Source organism: Aphis gossypii, chromosome 2 (genome assembly GCF_020184175.1).
Source record: "Aphis gossypii isolate Hap1 chromosome 2, ASM2018417v2, whole genome shotgun sequence".
In the NCBI taxonomy this organism is placed as follows: domain Eukaryota; kingdom Metazoa; phylum Arthropoda; class Insecta; order Hemiptera; family Aphididae; genus Aphis; species Aphis gossypii.
In genome coordinates this window covers 45,085,617-45,106,863 of record NC_065531.1, presented here as the reverse complement: position 1 = coordinate 45,106,863, position 21,247 = coordinate 45,085,617, and the positions used below count along the sequence as shown (strand labels likewise).

General features: G+C 26.9%; 1 protein-coding gene and 1 long non-coding RNA gene across 2 annotated transcripts; one reads left to right on the top strand and one right to left on the bottom strand.

The window, feature by feature from the left end:
• The first annotated feature begins 126 nt into the window (after window positions 1–126).
• Window positions 127–1,468, top strand: LOC126550482 (uncharacterized). The gene is made up of 3 exons (XR_007604600.1): window positions 127–633; window positions 958–1,065; window positions 1,137–1,468. It is a non-coding gene; the product is annotated as an uncharacterized LOC126550482 (long non-coding RNA).
• A 1,007-nt stretch (window positions 1,469–2,475) lies between these two features.
• LOC114120680 (UDP-glucosyltransferase 2) lies at window positions 2,476–14,412 on the bottom strand. The gene is made up of 12 exons (XM_050200187.1): window positions 14,191–14,412; window positions 10,980–11,480; window positions 9,112–9,550; window positions 8,614–8,836; window positions 8,062–8,284; window positions 7,563–7,629; window positions 4,766–5,008; window positions 4,302–4,564; window positions 3,877–4,207; window positions 3,273–3,495; window positions 2,965–3,184; window positions 2,476–2,802 (listed from the first exon to the last, which is right to left on the bottom strand). Exons 2-12 carry the CDS (start codon window positions 11,372–11,374, stop codon window positions 2,517–2,519), a joined length of 2,913 nt encoding a protein of 970 aa, XP_050056144.1. The 5' UTR covers window positions 11,375–11,480; window positions 14,191–14,412; the 3' UTR covers window positions 2,476–2,516.
• Between the last annotated feature and the right edge of the window lie 6,835 nt (window positions 14,413–21,247).

The following is a 21,247-nucleotide window of genomic DNA, read 5'->3' as shown; positions in this document are numbered from 1 at the left end:
CGACGAATCACGGGAGGTTGGGCTTGACAAGGATAGCACACAGCCACACGGGTTCCCCTACTACACTACAATGTCTTATGTGGTAATAGTTTAGTAAATTGAATTACTAAATACTCTAGCATCAAAAGTAATACCTATATGATACGAATGCCACTAGTTCCTAAAAAATAAGTAAAACGCCGCAATGATTATTAATGACCTTCACGTTGAAATTTGTAATACTATATTATCACGATGACGATGATGATAATATAGCAGAATAGTAACTGTATACCGGTTGGGGATCAGTTGCTTAGTGCGACTTTAAAATATATAGTAGGTACTAGGTAGGTATCAACCAGTTTTTCAAGTTACCTATATACAATCACATGCTACAGAACACAAAATTTACATATATTATACAAGTGATATAAAGTTATAATATGTTTTGTCATCAAAATTATTGCTTTTTGAAACAGACATTTATTTGCTTTTGATTTTGTATTTTTCTTTACTGTAAATGGTATTATACTTCACTATTTGAATGAAGGTGTTCAAGTGTTATGGTATGGTTGTAATATTACAGATAGAGGCAAGGCTGTGACTGGTGGGGTCCAGAGGGGTCCGGACTCCCCCCTTTTAAAATTTTTAAAAGTAAAAATATTTTTTTATTATTAAATAATTAACTATTATGTAAATTCAATATTTTAATAACGATAATAATCAAATTTTATATTTTTCACGTAAAAATGACAAATGTTTAGTATTTATAATCAAAAAAATGTTGAATCTCTCTCCTCCGAATTTTTTTTTCAGTTACTGCCTTGAATATAGGTGTAGTTAATACTACTATAGGAATTAGTAATGCAATTAATATGTAATTGCGTGCAGCACTGCTATTTTATAAATAGTAATATACACCTATTTCACGTAATATATTATGTAATAATATTTTAATATATATATTTATGATTTCAGATTTAATCAAATGTCATATGAAAAGTTTTATCGTTATTTTAACTAGTTTTATTAAATACAATCATACACTCAAAATATAAAGTAACAAAGTGTGTCCAATACAATTAAGTAGGTATACACCACATGGAATATTTGTTTACTATAATATTTAATGGTATTTTTTTTATTTGTGTTTGTAGGATTTTCGTACATCATACAAGTGGGACATGTACTCTATATTATGTATTTATGCTATGTATTTTTGTACTTGTGAATAGTGAAACCCATTGGAAGAATTTAACGAAGTAATGACATGACATGTTTTATTGAATTAAAGTTGAGACGGTCACGCCAGAATTTGATAGAGATGACATTTCGATTTTAAGTAGATTTTCTTTGTAATAATATTTTTAATTCATTTGTTATTTAATCCTTTCTAGTGTCATTATTATTTACTTACATCAGATGTTCAAGTACACATAGAAAAATAATCACATATATCAACTGTAGTTTTACGTGATATAAAAGTGTGGCACGTAAAAATCTAATTATCATAAAAAAATAATATTAATATATATTTTTTAATAATATAACATATACATTATTATTAAATTGACATATGTTGTATAATTATATAACTTTTAAGTATACTTCTAAACAGTAATCTACTAATTTTTAGGTTAAAAAAAAAAATACGTAAATACTTTAGAAATTTATAAAAATAAATTCATAATCAATGTCTTTGTTGGTACTTTAGTTTTGGGATCTTAGTATTTCTATTTTTAGTTTTATACCATAATATTTATTACGACTCATAAATCTTACAAGTTAAATTCAATTGAAAAATATTATTTAACATAAATAATATTATCATCCATAAATTAGGAATCATACTTACCTATAAATATACAAAAATAGTTTTTTAAGAGCAAGATAATCATTTATCATACTATATGAATACATATTATAATATTTTTCCCATAACCTTTTTAGGATTAGTGGTTATGTAAAGTTTAGGTTATTTCTAATCTAACGTAGGTGGTAAGGTTAGGTATCAAACTTACAGCGAGTTGCGATCTTTTACCATTGATAGTTGATACCATTTATCATTTATAACTAGATTAGTAGGATTAGTTAAAAATATTGATTATATTTATATTACATATTAGTTATATAAAATGAATTCAGTAGATTGATTTTTATTTTTTATGAATGTTCTTATATAAAATTATTGTAAATAAACTAGTAGGGAATCACGATTTTTTTAGTATTTAATCATGCATTATGTGACCTAAAAGTGGCTTATAAGCTATAAACAAATCTACTTATCATTGATAAATTACACAACATTTTTGGTCACAATAATAATATAAAGTTCATAATATTATATTAAGATATATTACATCTATATAAAAAAAAAAACAATTTCACAAAAATGGTCAAATTTTAATTAGGCAATTGAAATTAATTTTGTTAAAAATATACTTTCCATTTATTTCGAAGGATTTCAATGTGTACTTAATAACAAAAAAAGAAATGTTGGTAACTAACAAGGTTTAAACTGTTTTATTGAAATGTCATTATTCAATTTTAATTTGTTTCAAATGAAAATATTTTACAATAGAACGTGTAATTATTATTAAAGCATACAATGCAATGACTAATAAACTTATTGAAACTAATATTATGACCAATATAATATCTAAATTATGATATTGATACCAAATCATTTTGTTTGATGATGAATTCATGTGTTCAGTTCCATTATGGTTAATGACATAATTGGTCCAATATGTAACTAGCGCATTTGGAGACATTGGCCGATCTTTAAATGTCTGATACAACTTTTTAACATTTTGTTTGTACCTATGGACATAGTATATAATATTTTATACAATACAAATAAATAAAATATAAATATACATATAATTGTATATTAAAAATGTAATAATTTTAAATAAATCATAAGTGTTATACTTTATTAGAATTTACCTACTTAGTCATTGCACTGAAAAAAATTGAACATACTTTTTGTTGTTGATTATTTCTTTAGCTGCAGTTAGAACTGACTGCTTATCTAATGTTTTATAGTCTAGACTTAATCCCATTCCCATGAATACTGCGTTCGCCATGTTTCTATGTTGATCACTAAATAATGGAATGCCAAGTATTGGTACTTGATTGATGATGGCTTCATTTATACCAGATAAACCACCATGGTAAATAAATAATTTTAATTTTGAATGTGCTGTTTATATATATATAAAAAAAAAATACAAATAAATAAATTTATATTTTCTTAAAAATATAACTTTAGAAATTCTACTTGAATATACCCATTATGTCCCTTTGGGGAAACCATTTTTTGATCATAACATTGTTTGGTTGGTTTTCCATTACCTCACCATCATACTTCCATAATATCCGTTGTGGTAGTTCAGAAAATGCCTCTTGTAACGAAATTTGCATTTTCGTTGGAAGCGAATCCATTTTTACAGTGGAACCAAATGAGAAATATATTACCCCTTCTGGAGCGTTGTCAATAAATAGTTGAATATCCTATTTAATACCCACGATTAATGCATCTAATAATGAGTAAAAGTGAAACGTTTATTTTATTATGTTTATATTAAATATAATAAAATGCTTACATTTTTTTAACATCAAAAATCTGTAAAAAATTCTTTGTTAAAAAATATAATACTTCAAATGTCTAATAGTAGTAAATACAATATTTATTAATAACACGACCATCATTATTTCAGACACCAATACTCGTACTCTATTCACTACATTTTCTATCCTCCAATATTTCTTTTATTCCTATGGGCTATGATGGATTAGGAATATTATCTACTAAACAAGGATAAAAATAAGGATAGGATGATTTTGTAAATGTTTATTATGATATAAAAAATTAATTTATAAAAAAAACCGTACTTTTGGTAATGGTTTGGGATCAGTTACGTGAATACCTCCGATTTCTATGAGATTTGGTACCCAAGGCCTGGGTAGGTCGAAAGAAAAATGACTGTTGATGAATACTAATGATATTTTTTCCATTAATGTATAAGAATCCGGCACGTCTTTGCCAAAATAATTTCTTCCTATTACCGTTGCTTCGCGATTGTACCACCAACTTTTACTAATCGAATGTAGGTAATCGTAAGTGTTTAAAAAACGGTCCCAAAATATTTTAGGACTCGCCAAAGCTACGTTTAGCGTGGACGTGTACGAAGTAATCAAAGGATTTCCAAACTCGCCGTTTAACCTAATAAACAGGATTCATGTTTATGCACATGTATAATACATATGGAATAAATAAATTGAAAAAATAACTAGTTCATTTTGTTATGAATGTATACCATGTTGGCATAGCAGATGTTGTAACGGCAATCATCGGAACTTGCAGTTTATAGGCTATATACGAATCACAGCCTGAGCCCAACAACTGTGTGACGAAAAGGTCATATTTTTTCGATTCGAGCACGGTCCAGAAATCTTTACGCTTATAAATAGCTTCACATGCAGTGAGATGTGTTTTGATTAAATATTGAATACCATCAGATCCAGCAACTCTCTTAAAGGGTGCCGACGCCGATCGTGTCATGTAGAAAGACGAATCTATCTTAAAAACAATAAAAATGTACTAATTATTAATTGGTTTTATATCTTGTTTAGCATTTACGTTTGATACGAAACTGCAAAATAAAATTGAGGTTTATTTCGAAAACTATTCTGTACCATTATACGACTACAAACATAATATTGTAACAACAGTAATAAATTGTACACTTGAATACCATAAAAAAAAGTGCTATAAACTTACCTGAGTATAGTTTTCAATTTTTTCTTTTTTTATAAAGGGGGTTATGACAGTAACATTGTGGCCAGCAGAAACGAGAGTTTGTAATACAGCGTCCATGACGTTCCAATGACTCTGTCCATATATCGGTACGAAAGCGAATATTTGAGCTCCATAAACAACATTCGTTATAAAGTATACATTTAAAAAAACTACGGTAAAATTCATTCGAAACATTTTACTATATAAACATACGAGTATGTGCCTCTATCGATAAACTGTGTATACGTAAAGTGTATACGGTAAAATAAAAACTCAACTGTTTGAAGAATATTTTTAAACAAATGCGATACTATTAAGACATAAATGTTACTCAACATAATACAGCACAAGTATTATCATTCATTATTCGTAATCGAATGAACAGTACACAGTTGAACCTAATCTAATACCATATTATACAGTAACTAATGGTATGAAGATATTATGTTTTTTACATAATATTGAGTTATCAGAAAACTCAATAACAAGGTAATATTTGTTTGGGATTATTATTAAACAAATAATAATTATTATTATTATTATAATAATTAATTTTTTTTTTATTTTATGATATTAATCGGAGTCAATAAATAAAAATATATACCATCACAAAAAGTAGTAGCTATCATTTTCTATTTGTATACAATTTTTATTTATAATCTTTTCGTTTATTATTTCATTAACTTTAAATTTTTGAGCTGAGTTACCTGCGTGTATCAAAGGTGATAAACGTATTAATAAATGTTTTAATCGTTTAATTGATTAATTTGATCGTTAAAATTATACTTTTGCGCTGTACCAAACGGCCAGGGACGTGGAATAAGCGTTGCACACTAGATAAGAAAATGCCGACCAACAGCACATTTTATAGAAGAAATGATTACTATTATATAGTGCACGTCAATTGGTCACGGTAAAAACTAAAAATGTGTTGTGTACTTTTGGTTGAAAATCCGCAGACCTTTTTGTCGCGGTGATTTGATGAGGTCGTGTACAATAATGATTATTATAAATAATTATACTGCAATGACATTTGATACACGAACATTATTTTGACGAATAATTATATTGTGTCAAATACTCAAATACAGTCTTCATCGGACTGTTCACAAACACAAAAACAAAATATGTCTACACTATTAGTGTTAGTATATTTCAATAATAGGTTTATATAATTCGATAGAAATATTAATTCATTCGATAAATTTTTACATAATAAACATTGAAAATGCATTTTTCACTTGTAAAGAAAATATTGACGTGTTGGTCCATACTAAATAAATTACGTGAACGCTCACAGCTTTTTAGAGTTTTTTACCCAGGTTTATGCCAGTATCTTGGAATTAATTCTGATATTTTGGAAATTATATTTTAATAATTATTTCGTTTAATTAATTGGATATACATTATTTTTACAGATGGTTTAACAAATATGATGGACATGATTTGGTAGGCATAGATATAACTTCCCAAATGATGGTTCGGAAGTCGTATTTTACAGTGAAATATAAAAATATTATATGTACATTAACAAGCTATGGCAGGTATAAACGTGTGTTAAATAGAATAGATTACATAAATTTATTGATAACTAAACCTATCATCAGGTCATTTAGAGCTGAATCTATAAATATTAAATTATTCAGTTCATTAAAATTTTATCCCAAGGCATACTGTTATAAAATATTATATGTATATCAAAAATAGCAAATGTATGTATTCTGATAATAGTACAACACTTGCTTGAATAGGTACAAACCTATGCGTGACTATGTATATAGGTTGATTTAATGACACGAAGTTATCGAAAAAAAATTAACATTGTTATAATCATATTATATATATATAGGAGTGTAATCATAAAAATGTTAAATAAAATATCAGGTTGTCGATTTATAAATAATTATGATTTATTTATTATAGCAATTTTTATGCATAGAGACTTTTATCTTCATGTTTTTGTGTGTGTTTGTTTTATTTTATAAAAGATACAATATTCACACATTTTTCTATACTATACATTTATAAAAAAAATCTTTTAATTTTAGTTTTTGTACATATAACTAATGTAAAACTGTTCATAAGCTATTATAGGATGACAGGAGTTTAAATTTTGTACTAAAAAGATCTAAATATTAATTTTAAATCATAACGTCTTTATTTTCTATTAATTATTCTAGTTTTAATTTAATTGAACTTGTTCAATTTTACGTTTATTATTGTCTTTTAAAAACTATATTTTCTATTTTAGCCATTTACTCAAAATAAAGACTAGTCATAATTCATTTAAATATCTAAATATGAGTATACCAAGTATCAAACGATATTTTAAAATTTAATTATAAATTAAAGGATAATATGATAAATATAATCATGAAAAATTATAATAAAATACAATAAACATCTCTGATCTATTGATCGTTAAAATAAAAAAATAACAAATCAGTTTATTTTTAAAAATAAAAATAATTCTAAAACACGATAACAATAAATATTTATTTCACATATTTGAAAATACATATTTCATTCTTGATTATATTTAAAATTAGAAAATCAAGTCTTTCAGTATTTATTCTTTTTTTGGTTTACTTAAATTACAGATACGATTTTTAATAGCTTTAACTAAAATAATAATAACACTTAAACTAACTAAAACAATTAATACAATGGTAATTATAATATCAATTAAAAGATATTGATACCAAGACAATTTCAAAGCAGCCGTTTTTAAATGATGTGCACCTTTGTGTTTTATTACATATTCTGTCCAATATATTACTTCTTCTTTTGGTGTATTCTGTCGGTCTTTAAATCTTCTAGAAAGTTCCATCGCTTTTAATTTGTATCTATAAATGCAAAATTATATTTTATAGATTTATATTCTTGAACATAAAGAAAAAATGTTACCTATATTTTTATATTATGTTTATTATATATTATACTACATTACTACAGATCAGTGCTTTTCAAGTGATGTGTCGAGAGTTTTAGAAAGTTTTTTTTATAATAATCTTAATTGATAAAAATATAATGTAAAATAAATCATAAAATAAAATTTTAATTAATTAATATTTACTTAAATAAAGTACAATTTTATTTATCTAACTTAGTGTAAACAACAATTAGTTATAGTATTAAAAAGGTTAGTTGAAAAAAAATTATTCATGTCTGAAACATAGGTATACGTTAAAATGTTGCGAAGAGCACAGTATGTCGGTAATTCTCAAAAAAGCAGATAACTTCTGATATAGGCTATAATTTAATATATAATTTCTTACTTGTCATAGTTAGTCATAATTTCGTTGATGGCATTTAAGAATATATCTTTGGTCAACGTTTTATGATCTAACATTATGCCTGCACCCCAATGAGCTATGTTAGCAATATTGTGTGATTGATCAAAAAATAGAGGTATACCAAGTACAGGTATTCCACTATCTATGGCTTCGTAGATCCCAGACATACCACCGTGAGATATAAACAGTTTTACATTCTTATGTTCTGAAATTTAAAAGGAAGAAAGATAATTTATAGATGAAATATGTTCAAACTTTAAAAATATAAAATTAAAATTAACAAAGGATAGCAAGTGAAGTACGCAGATCAAAAAAAATTATTCTCGTCGTTGATTTTGAACTTAAAAATTATAAACTATATTAAATGATTAATTTAATGATTATTACATAATATATATTAATAATTAAATGGAGCAAATAGAGTAGATCGTTACCTACTTAAAATTCTTTAACATAACTAATTATTTAATTAACAATTATTTTTCCGTAGTGGTTACAAATTATTATGAAACAAATAATAAATTAAACGTGTACCTAATATGTCTCTTTGGGGAAACCATTTTCCTATTTTAACATTTTTTGGCAAATCTTCTATGTTTGGAACGTCGTATTTCCACAGAACCCTTTGAGGTATTTCTCTCAATGCTTCAACGAAAGTTTTCTGTAAATACGCTGGTGCTGTTTCCAATCGAATTACAGATCCTAACGTAAAGAATATAACACCATTTGGGGAATCATTGATATACTGTTCAATATCCTAACAAGTAAAAAAATATATATACATAAATACTAAAATATTAATTTAACAGTATAATACTATATTTTATAGTAAAAAAATTTTTAGGGCAGCGTCGAGGAATAATTAGAAGAAATTGGAGTAGACTGGGAACAGGAATATAATTGAGAGCGTTAGAAGGAAGTAGTTTTGGTGGCAGTTTAAATGGCTCGCGATAAGTCTAAAAAAAAAAAATAAATAATACTAAAATATTATACAGGTATGGATCTTATTTTTTGTACTTAAATATGGCTCACTTCAGGTAGTGGTTTTGGCTTTACTAAATGTATTCCACCTATATTCACAAAATTAGGCAACAGTGGCCTTGCTAAGTCTACGGTATAATGCCCGTTGACGAATACTAATGACGTATTTTTCATCAAGGTATCAGCATCTGGTGCGTCAGGACCGAAGTATTTTCTACCGATGACCGTTGATTCCCTGTCGACCCACTTGAACACCATGTGTGAGTACAAGTAATCGTATGTGTTCATCATTCTCTGTATGAAATTTGTGGGCACTGCGTACGATGCGTGATACGTGGAAACGTGCGCAGGGTTCATGTGACTACCGAACGTATGATGGTACCATGTATGAACATGGCTCGAGACAATGACTATCTGCGGTATTTTTAAATAATACGACACATATGCATCACATGACGAAGCTAGTAGTTCGGTGATAAACAAGTCGAATCTATAAAAATCAAAAATAATATTATAATCAGTATAACATATTTATATTATATCATTTATTATCCTATTTTAAATTCAAATTTTAATATTATGAAAAAATGTGACGCCTGAGTAATTTTTATTTCATAAGGTTTATTATAAATTTATATCTTTAATAAATTTAATTTTTATGCTTGTTTATAGACTTATATGATACTAAATTTGACGAATTTTGTGCTGCATTAGATTATGTTTGTGCGTTGACGTATTATTCATATACCTACCAATCATATTGGTGTATGAAGTAAATTCAATATCCATAAAAACCGTTATTACTTATATTAAAGTATATTGGCCGTTTTATTCGAATTATTATAATAAACACAGTATGCATACGATTCCAATTATATTAAAGGTAATATGGATGGGCATTAATTATATCTACGTTACATTTACACATAGATCAATATAACGGCTAGAGCAACAATTGTTCTCATTCGGACCGCAGCTTCTGTTTTTCTGAGTGATATAGAAACTAGCATAACAAGACATAAAATACAATTAAGAAGTTATTCAAATCAATGGTATCAGTTGTGTTGGCTTACAGATTAGTGTAAGTACGTCATACGGTGCCATATTCTTAATTTTAATAATATTAATATCAACGGTTCATCCTTATAGGTACACTGTTTACAATAACGGTTGATAGAAATTTATTGGTAAACGTTTAATCGATTGCATTACATAGAATATAAATACTATAATCACACGAGTATTATGATCATTTTGTTCACTCATGACCCACTCCGCCACTATACGATTATCTACGTTCGTCGATATATTTTATTAATTTATCAAGTTGTTTTTTATATTTTGTTATTTTTAGTAATTTACCGAAATTGAATAATCAATAATTAAAATGTAAAACCATTAAGTAAACTAACGTGACTGATATGGTTTATACGAGAGTTGTATTAAGTTTTTACAGTTCAAAATATTAAATTGGTTTAAATATAGGTACTTAAAACTTAACTAGTAGTTTGTTTATACAGTTTAATTCTTTATCATTTTAAAGGAGAACAATATTATTTGTCGATTGATACGAGAACAGTTAATGGTTTTTAGGAACACATTCAGCAATAATGACAAAAAAGATTATTTACCAATACACATACATGCCAGTACAATGTACTGCAGACATTTGTTTTATAAGTCGGGTGAGTAGTTTAGTATTATTTGACGTTTTAGTATTATTTTCATCGATGGTCCAAATTGTGCATTTCGTATTAAGTGATGTTTTTAATAGTTTACCAGCATTTTTTTTTTATTTATATAATATGCACTTGGGTTTTCGCGTGTTCGTACATTACAACAGTAATACGCGGCAGACACTAACAAACGGTGGAATAAAAAAAAAAAAAATAAAAAAATAAAAAATATGAATTCCTTGCTTAGTCGTTGTGATGATGCGCCAGAATTCGTCGTGCTCGTACACCGTCCTGCACATATCCTTGTGACGACCCGAGAGAAACGGCAGGTTGTTGTGCACCGAACATTCGCCCATCACCGTGTCCCAAGGCACGCTCACGCCCGACGGCATCAGACCGGACATGTCCACTTCCGTGTAATTGGCCACCCGCGACTTCTTGGGGAACGGCGTGATGGCCGTGACGTGGTGTCCGCGGGCCACTAGCGTCTGCAACACCGAGTCCACCACGTTCCAATGGCTCTTGGCCGCGATCGGCATCATGGCCAGGATTCGAGCGCCGTCCGCACCGTGAAGGCAGTACCGTCCCAACGTCAGCACGCCAATCGCTATTGTCACAATGCACCAGGACGCGTTCATCTTCGCGGCCGTATTATATTATAATATCGCGTTTCGATGTCTGTACACACACTGTTGCTGAAACGGATCGATCAAACCGTAGGTCAAAGCATGTCCGACATGAAAACTAAAAAAAGAAAAACGAAATCAATTTTGTAAAATAACCAGATTTGAATACTGTATACTGGGACTCTCGAAGTACCTACCGACAATACCAACTAGAATATTTTACTGGATACTAACTCTAAAATTAAAAGTCGAAGAATTTTTTTTTTTTTTGCCGATAAAAGATGGAAAAAAAATACCCATCATCGTTAAGTCAATACTGGTGCGTCCCGACCAGTCGATATATATATATATATTCATCAACGCGGGAATAAATACGTTGTGTTAGTTCAGTATACATTTAAAATGTTTATTAAAATAGTTACTTGCATAAATACAATAATATATATAAGCTTACAATTAAATAAAGCGGTATTACGACTCGACTCCAAATACTATACTGATATCAAGACCGTGGTGATGTTACGACTTGAATCTGAATTTCTGTGATATCTCGAACCGTCTACCGAGCTCTTGTCTCGGTTTCTCTTTTATATGATTGTCATATAGCAGTGGGTGACGACTTTGTTAAAGGAGGGGTCCTTAAAATACTGTTTATTCTTTATGTATTCTTGTCGATTCTTATCGAAGAGACATTGAGATTTGATTTATTTACCAAAGATACGTGTCAAGTGTGTTTCTACTTTAATTGTAAAATTATTTTATTATAAGATATTTCACACTCTTGTCCTATCCTCGCGTGCTTGTATTAATTATTTTTTTATAAAATGTGTCGTCACGCCAAATTGTGTGTAATATTAGTACGGGGTCCGTTACAGTACATTAGAAATTAGAATCTAAAATAGGTATACATTTTAATATAATATGTAGTCGTTGGAATGCGCTTAAAATAAAAATCATTGCATATAATATATCTAGTACATTTATATAATTATATCAAACTATGTACATTATAATACGAATAATTAGATACATAATACAGCTATATTTGATTTAAATATATACAAGTGCTTGTAGATTATAACAAATTTTGTACGTTTTCATAGTCAAACAATTTAAAAAAGTATGATTAAACTGAATATTTTTCAAAAGATATACAAAATATTACCAATAATTATCATTAGTTTTTGTGCTGAATGAGTAAAACGTAATATTAGTCACTACAAGTGTAATAACCAGTACCTAACTACTGATAAAAATAAAACTCAAATGTGGAAAAAATGTTTTGAATTTTAATCAATTTAGTGTAACAAAGACTTTATTTATTATTGTTGAATACACATTAAAGTTAACGATTTATTTATTTCAATGTCATATTAGATATGCATCTAAATTAAATGTCTTGTTCATAAATTCTATTATAGTTAAACTATGTAAATAAATACGTATTTAAATCGATTTTGTAGTAATCTTATCTAAATTTGTCAAATAATTTTAAAACAAAAAAATTCCGACTAATAATGATACTGTCTCCAACGTTCATACTCACACAGTGCACTAAAAATGAGTATAATATGTAGTATCGTTGTATAGTTTACTCGCAGTCGAAATATGAGCTATGAAAAGAAATTGAACGAATAAAATTCTCATTTTCGCTGACGGTAGGGTGTTTATTAGCCTATTATTATTATTATATATTGAAAAAAAACATTATAATAACAAACTCATATCTGTGTAGATCACAGTTTTTTTTAAACTATTAGACGCTAAAAAATAAATGGAATAATACTCACCTATACTTGGTTTACCGATTTAAAACGCTGTTACACTACAACTGATATAATATAGAAGTAACAGATAGTTTAATATACAAAGTACTTTATATTAACAACTATCTATATCTATCTGTGTAATTATGATTATTGTAAATGGTAATAAAATGATTATATAATATTATGTTTAATCTTAATTTTTATCCGCGTTTGAATTAAATTATATTGTTTGTATATTTTAATTTATACCTATATTTTATAAAAATTCGAGTTTATTAATTGTTATTATAAATGCGTTTGTCGATAACGCATAATTTTAATTTTAAACCTGTATTAATTACTAAAATACTGTATATAGTATATTATCTGCTTTATATTATTGTCGAAATAAAGTTTCAGTTGTTTAGCTTTATAAAACAAGTTATAATAGAAATTAATTATATTAGTTGTCACCAAACAAACGTACATCATATCAAATTTGTACCCAGCTGAATCCGTATATACTGTAAGAGTTTATCTACTTATTATACATTTTAAAGGTTATAATATTATGCAGGGAAGTACGTAGACTTTTATTGATATTTCAAATTCAATTCTGAAGTGAGTTATAGCTAGTTATATGTAAAATATTAAAACTTTAAAATGCTCACAATGCGACAGTTTTTTGGAGTGTTGATGAAATCGCGGCCGAAGTCGAAAATGCATACAGTTAGCACCACATTACAGAAATAGAAAATTAAATATAGCAGCGTTAAGTTGGGTATTTGATCTGTAAAATATGTTTACATAAAACAAACGAAACATTTTTAAAAATTGATTTTAGAGCAACAGCACCTATTATAAGATTTATAGAAAACAATATTTCTAAGATAACCTTAATCGGGGTTTTGTATTATTCTAAATATACAGCTCATCATAAAAGGCACAAAAACAATTTTTTTTAAAAAATATTTTTTAAACAGCTGCAACTATTTTAACAATGGATATTTTAAAAATATGTCAGTGATCTTGTCTCCTAAATATTGTTTTATACACATTGTATATAATAAGTATTCTTACTTTAGTTCTTCTTTTTAATGTCGTTTTGATTATGTTCTGTGAACGCGTGTTACTATTACTAAAAAATACTGGTAAACGTCTTCTTAACGCTAAGAAAGAACCTGGACGGCTGACTTGTGCACAATGGCATACTATTTACCTGAGGCTTTTTTACGTGAATGTAGTTTATAGGTATAATTTAATAATTGGTTTTAGCTTTTAACTTCATTGACGGACCAATGTACAATAACCTTCAGAGATCTCTATAGTTGTATGTAATCATAATGATAATATGATATAATTAGTTAAATTTAAAAGAATACTAATTGATAAGAAACAATGTAAGTTATGATAACTTTCTATTTGAGTACAAACTGCAATGTCCAATACTCAAAATTATACTTTGTTATTCTATTTCTCACGATAAAAAACGTTTTGTTTTGTTATTTCTTACATACGAATTAACTGGCCAGACTTGAAATAACTATCTATAATAAATCGTTTTTGAAGTAAATAATAATATCGAAGCTTATAAATTATAATGATATTTGTATTCATGATAAAATTAAATTACTGTATAAAGAACGCTAAATGAGGAGTTAAATTTTATGATTTATTATTAAAAAAATGTCATTTTTAGAATTGTGACGAAAGATTTACGTTCATAGCACTAATTGAAACTCTCAATATCTATGGACTATAATCAATAGCGGTGTATACGAAAATATCAAATAATAAAAAACTTTGTAAATAGTAATATTGGCTGATGAATCATCTCCGCTTAGAACTGTTTTTTAATACTTTATCATTGAATTCAAATTTTACACATTAATCCCAAGTTAGTCAATGATTAGAAGATACATTTGACAACTATAGTACATGAGAGTGGTTATCTACACTCCCACCTTTTGTTATTATACTTATTGAATCTTTTTATAAACTTAAATAAATATTTTTTTTTATATTTGTTATAAAATTACGTTAATTACGTGAATACTGATTGTTTGTATAACTGTAGAGTATTGGCGAACTGGATTTCGGCTAATCGAATGTCGATAAACTGGAAAATCATCATAATATCAATAGTAAATTTATTATTTTTGGAGAATTATTATAAACACGACATATTTGGAAAAAAAGTCCCATGTACGCTAGGTGTAGTATATTATAAGCTTTTTCGTGATTCTCAAAAACTGACAGATCTTAACTGGTATACTTTTTTGTAGCGTTTATATCTGGACATCTGGTTGTATGACAGTATTCAAATTTTGATTACACGGCGTCCTGCATAGTCTTTTTTAGCTACAGCACTGTTACTACTTATTACTATAAGTTAGGTATAGGTTTTAAAATTATATTGTATGCACTAGAGTTCGTAGCTATTATTGCTATTATTGCTACTATATGCAATGATTACCGACTTGAGTAACAAACTAACAAATAGCAAAAAATAAAAACAACTGATTATGAACACCCATCTAAATAATATAACTTAGGGGTACCTACTTACTGTTTTTATTTGTATTTACATAGTATATAATTGGCAAAAATCTGTTAATTCAGTTGGTATAATATTATTTATATCCATTATACCATTATGTATTAATGTATGTATTCATTGTAAATAAATATAATTTCGTATAATTATATAACATTATATATTTTAAACAATAGTATTATAAGTATGGCTCGGATTTTAAAGCATAATATGTTTCTTTTTTATATGAGATAGAAATCTAATTTTTATACATAAATTCGTTTCACTTCGTTCTGATTCCAAATAAACCAATTTATTTTTTGATTTTTTTTTGCTTTTTTTCAATTTTTCCAGCTATGAATTTTTATATGTTTACTATGCTATTGTAATGAAAAAAATAAATAATTAATAATAAATGTAAAAACCCAGAATGTGGGGATATTGGATTATTATTGTTTTCATTATCGGCTTGTTTATTAAATGTATTAAACGTATAGATTATCGATCTACATATAGCTTGCAGTACCTATACAGTCAGTATGTCTATAACATTGATATCAACCATTTCAAAATTTAAGATTTTGTGTAGTAATTTGAAACCTCTTGTATGAAGTATGTACCGATCACTTCAGTGGATATAGAGAGTTCGTTTTCTACGTATAAAAATATTCTGTCAGACAACGTAGTCAGTTTCACTACTGAAAATATAGGGAAATACATGGTAGTTAATTCTTTTTTAAATTTAAATTAATATTTCAAAATTTTTTATTAATTTCTATAACTAGATCATGTTAGTTGTTGATCATTTTTTATTTTTGCTTTTTTTAAAAATAAATATGCTTCTCTTTTGATATTTTAAAACAATCGTGTGCTTTTTTAGTTGCTTATTATGCTTTAAAATCCGAGCCCTTGTTTTTGCTATTGTAATTAAAATTTTAATTTATAGTATTTATCACCTACACTATGTATTTATTACATAGAAAAAGTGCTCGTTAAATAAACACCTAACTGAAATATCAATACATCTCAGACTAGTGACAGTGTCAAGTGTTTCTGTGTTCAGCCTAGCTACTATGTTTTAAAGTTTAAAATGTAAATTATGATTTATAACAATTTTAAAATCCACATATAAATTATATCTGAACTACTCGTTTGATTGCATATTTTAATATTTACATCTATTCAATCAGATACATATTATAATATATAATATCCTCATGGATAATATTATAATCGCTTTGATCATCATTTGTGATAGTTTACACACTCATGAAATCAAAAAGCTCATATACATATGAAGAAATTCAAACAAACTTGATAACTTAAGAGCACTCATGCTTATATACATATTTGTTAAAGAAAGTAAATAATATTGAAATAAATAAAACAACCCACTAAAATAATATGTTTTATGTATCGTTATTTGCTAGATTGAAACTATAAGCACCTGAAGTGTTAACATTCAATATTTAGAACATCTAAATTACAAGTGTAAGTTGTTAATTAGGATTGATTACATTTTTAAAATCATTGTAGAGCTAATGAAGTAAATAGTTACACAAAATAACGGAAAAACTAAACTATTGTTGATTTACAAAAAATTTAGAATTAAAATTATTATTTAGAGCAATAAAAATGTAAATACTTATTTCTGTTTGTAATGCCAAAATAAATTTATTATTCATAAAGTCATAACACATTACTATTGTCTATTATACCAAAAATTAAAGCTTACGAAAGTATTCACATCCGTTGTACTTATACAAATATTAATCTTTGAAATCCTTTAAAATCCATGTTTATACATTTATTTATTTGTATATGAATTTTTTTTTTTTATATAATTAAGATAGCATGATACAATAAATTATAACACTTAGTGCTGGGTGATTATTATTTATTGATTAACTTAGATATATATTTCAAGGAGTTGTAAAAATAAACACATAGTTTTTTGTCAAACTATCATATCTTTCATTTTTTATTTCATTAGTGACTAAAATATTATACTAAGAAAATTTAAATACATTAAAAAAATCTGAAAATTATATAAAAATATGAACATCGAGAACTGAGATAATCATACAATTGCTTCTATTAATTGCAATACTTAAATTTCAAGTCCATACTAACTTAAAACATTTATTCTCACATCACATGTATAGTACACATATACACTGTATTCTTACTTTTTTGGATATTTTAAATCGATAAGCTTATTATTACTATTTATTATGATACTGCATAAAAGCTATGAAATATAATTGTATTTTAGTCACAAATACAAAACAGTTATAGGTACATAAATTAATTAAAATAATTATTTATATCAATAAATGATATATTATTTAAAAATATTTATTTAAATCTCTCCATAAACAGTTGTGTTACTGATATGCTGGTACTAAATTGTAATAATTTAGTTTATTACTGATAGTTAGCAAATGCGGAGGGGGCTTCATGATTATACCTATTACCTCAATAAATAAGCAAAAGTTTAATCATTAAAAGTAATGATAATTTTTTTAGTTCTATGAGTCTTTTATTATGCTAATTCAAGTAGATACTACGTTTATAAAGATAGTAAAATAATAAAATACTAACCTTTTTATATTTTTATCAAATTTCACAATAATATTTATGGTGAAACATATATAGTTATCATGTTTATTTAAAAAGTATAATAAAAGTTACTTAATTTATATTATATATGTATAAATAAAAGTATTCCATTCATTCATCATCAACGCAGATTCGACAATATAAAAATTATAGACTTAAAATTTTGAAGATTGATTAATATTATAAAGAATTTTTTTTAAATTTTGAATTTAAGGGGTTGAAATCGGCAAAAAAAAAATTATTACGTGTATACATTTTATATACTTATACACAATTTCGTTAATGCATTCGAGTGCGTAAGTTTGTTATCGGCCTCCCCAACATACTATGTTGCCAAGGGCGCGGCCGCCGTAAATATTATAAACAAAAATTCAAGCACGGTTTTTATGCATTAAAATGTATCAAATATGCATATATGATATGCAGTAAAAATCATAAAAATATGCAACAAGTAAGAAAGAACATTTTCTTTACTTATCAAACTTCACATATTAAACAACTAACAATAATTATAACTTAAAAAAACTCAGTGAATAAAAAAATTAAAATGTATTTAATATGTTATAATATACGATATATTAGAATATTGTAAAACGAAATTTCAGCATAACATTCAAATTGAGATGATTTATAAAAGAAATACAAACTTTAAGTTTTTTACGTTTTTATGCAAATACAATCATTGGTGATCGCATTAGAGCCTATATGTAAAATTTTGAATCAGAAAATTTACTCACTCTCCAAGTATTGTAGATAATGTGATTTTTTTTAAAAAGAAATTGTATTTTGTGACCTATCAAATTAAATTCGGAGATATTCCATACTATAATTAATATAAATAATACTACGACGTTTTTTCAATATTTATAATGCATTTGCGGAAGGATGGTATGAATTTAACACTGTGAAAAATACGAAAAACTAGTATTTTTTTGAAAAAACCGACAACAAGTGGCTGAGAGTGAAATAAGAAAAAAAAATTTCAAAATTTTTCGTTTTTATGCATTTAAATTAATTAGGCCACGCTTTTGATCTTATGTGTTGAATTTCGAGTCTGAAAACTTACTCCTTCCCCAAGTATTTAACATAAAGTGATTTTTTCAAAAAAACGGTATTTCGTTAATTTGGACTCTAAATTCCAAGATATTCCATATTATTACTGTTCTAAACGATTCTACGCATTTTTTTAATCTGTTTAGTGCGTTTGCGGAAGGATGGTATGAATTTAACACTGTGAAAATTACGAAAAACTAGTATTTTTTTGAAAAAACCGACAACAAGTGGCTGAGAGTGAAATAAGAAAATAAAATTTCAAAATTTTTCGTTTTTATGCATTTAAATTAATTAGGCCACGCTTTTGATCTTATGTGTTGAATTTCGAGTCTGAAAACTTACTCCTTCCCCAAGTATTTAACATAAAGTGATATTTTCAAAAAAACGGTATTTCGTTAATTTGGACTCTAAATTCCAAGATATTCCATATTATTACTGTTCTAAACGATTCTACGACGTTTTTTTAATCTTTGTAGTGCGTTTGTGGAAGGATCGTATGAATTTTACACTGTGAAAAATACGAAAACCTAGTATTTTTTTGAAAAAACCGACAACAAGTGGCTGAGAGTGAAATAAGAAAAAAAAATTTTACAACCTTTACGTTTTTATGCATTTAAATTAATTAGGCCACTCTTTTGGTCTTGTGTATTGAATTTCGAGTCTGAAAACTTACTCCTTCCCCAAGTATTTAACATAAAGTGATTTTTTCAAAAAAACGGTATTTCGTTAATTTGGACTCTAAATTCCAAGATATTCCATATTATTACTGTTCTAAACGATTCTACGACGTTTTTTTAATCTTTGTAGTGCGTTTGTGGAAGGATCGTATGAATTTTACACTGTGAAAAATACGAAAACCTAGTATTTTTTTGAAAAAACCGACAACAAGTGGCTGAGAGTGAAATAAGAAAAAAAAATTTTACAACTTTTACGTTTTTATGCATTTAAATTAATTAGGCCACGCTTTTGATCTTATGTGTTGAATTTCGAGTCTGAAAACTTACTCCTTCCCCAAGTATTTAACATAAAGTGATTTTTTCAAAAAAACGGTATTTCGTTAATTTGGACTCTAAATTCCAAGATATTCCATATTATTACTGTTCTAAACGATTCTACGACGTTTTTTTAATCTGTTTAGTGCGTTTGCGGAAGGATGGTATGAATTTAACACTGTGAAAATTACGAAAAACTAGTATTTTTTTGAAAAAACCGACAACAAGTGGCTGAGAGTGAAATAAGAAAAAAAAATTTTACAACTTTTACGTTTTTATGCATTTAAATTAATTAGGCCACTCTTTTGGTCTTGTGTATTGAATTTCGAGTCTGAAAACTTACTCCTTCCCCAAGTATTTAACATAAAGTGATTTTTTCAAAAAAACGGTATTTCGTTAATTTGGACTCTAAATTCCAAGATATTCCATATTATTACTGTTCTAAACGATTCTACGACGTTTTTTTAATCTTTGTAGTGCGTTTGTGGAAGGATCGTATGAATTTTACACTGTGAAAAATACGAAAACCTAGTATTTTTTTGAAAAAACCGACAACAAGTGGCTGAGAGTGAAATAAGAAAAAAAAATTTCAAAATTTTTCGTTTTTATGCATTTAAATTAATTAGGCCACGCTTTTGATCTTATGTGTTGAATTTCGAGTCTGAAAACTTACTCCTTCCCCAAGTATTTAACATAAAGTGATTTTTTCAAAAAAACGGTATTTCGTTAATTTGGACTCTAAATTCCAAGATATTCCATATTATTACTGTTCTAAACGATTCTACGACGTTTTTTTAATCTGTTTAGTGCGTTTGCGGAAGGATGGTATGAATTTAACACTGTGAAAATTACGAAAAACTAGTATTTTTTTGAAAAAACCGACAACAAGTGGCCGAGAGTGAAATAAGAAAAAAAAATTTCAAAATTTTTCGTT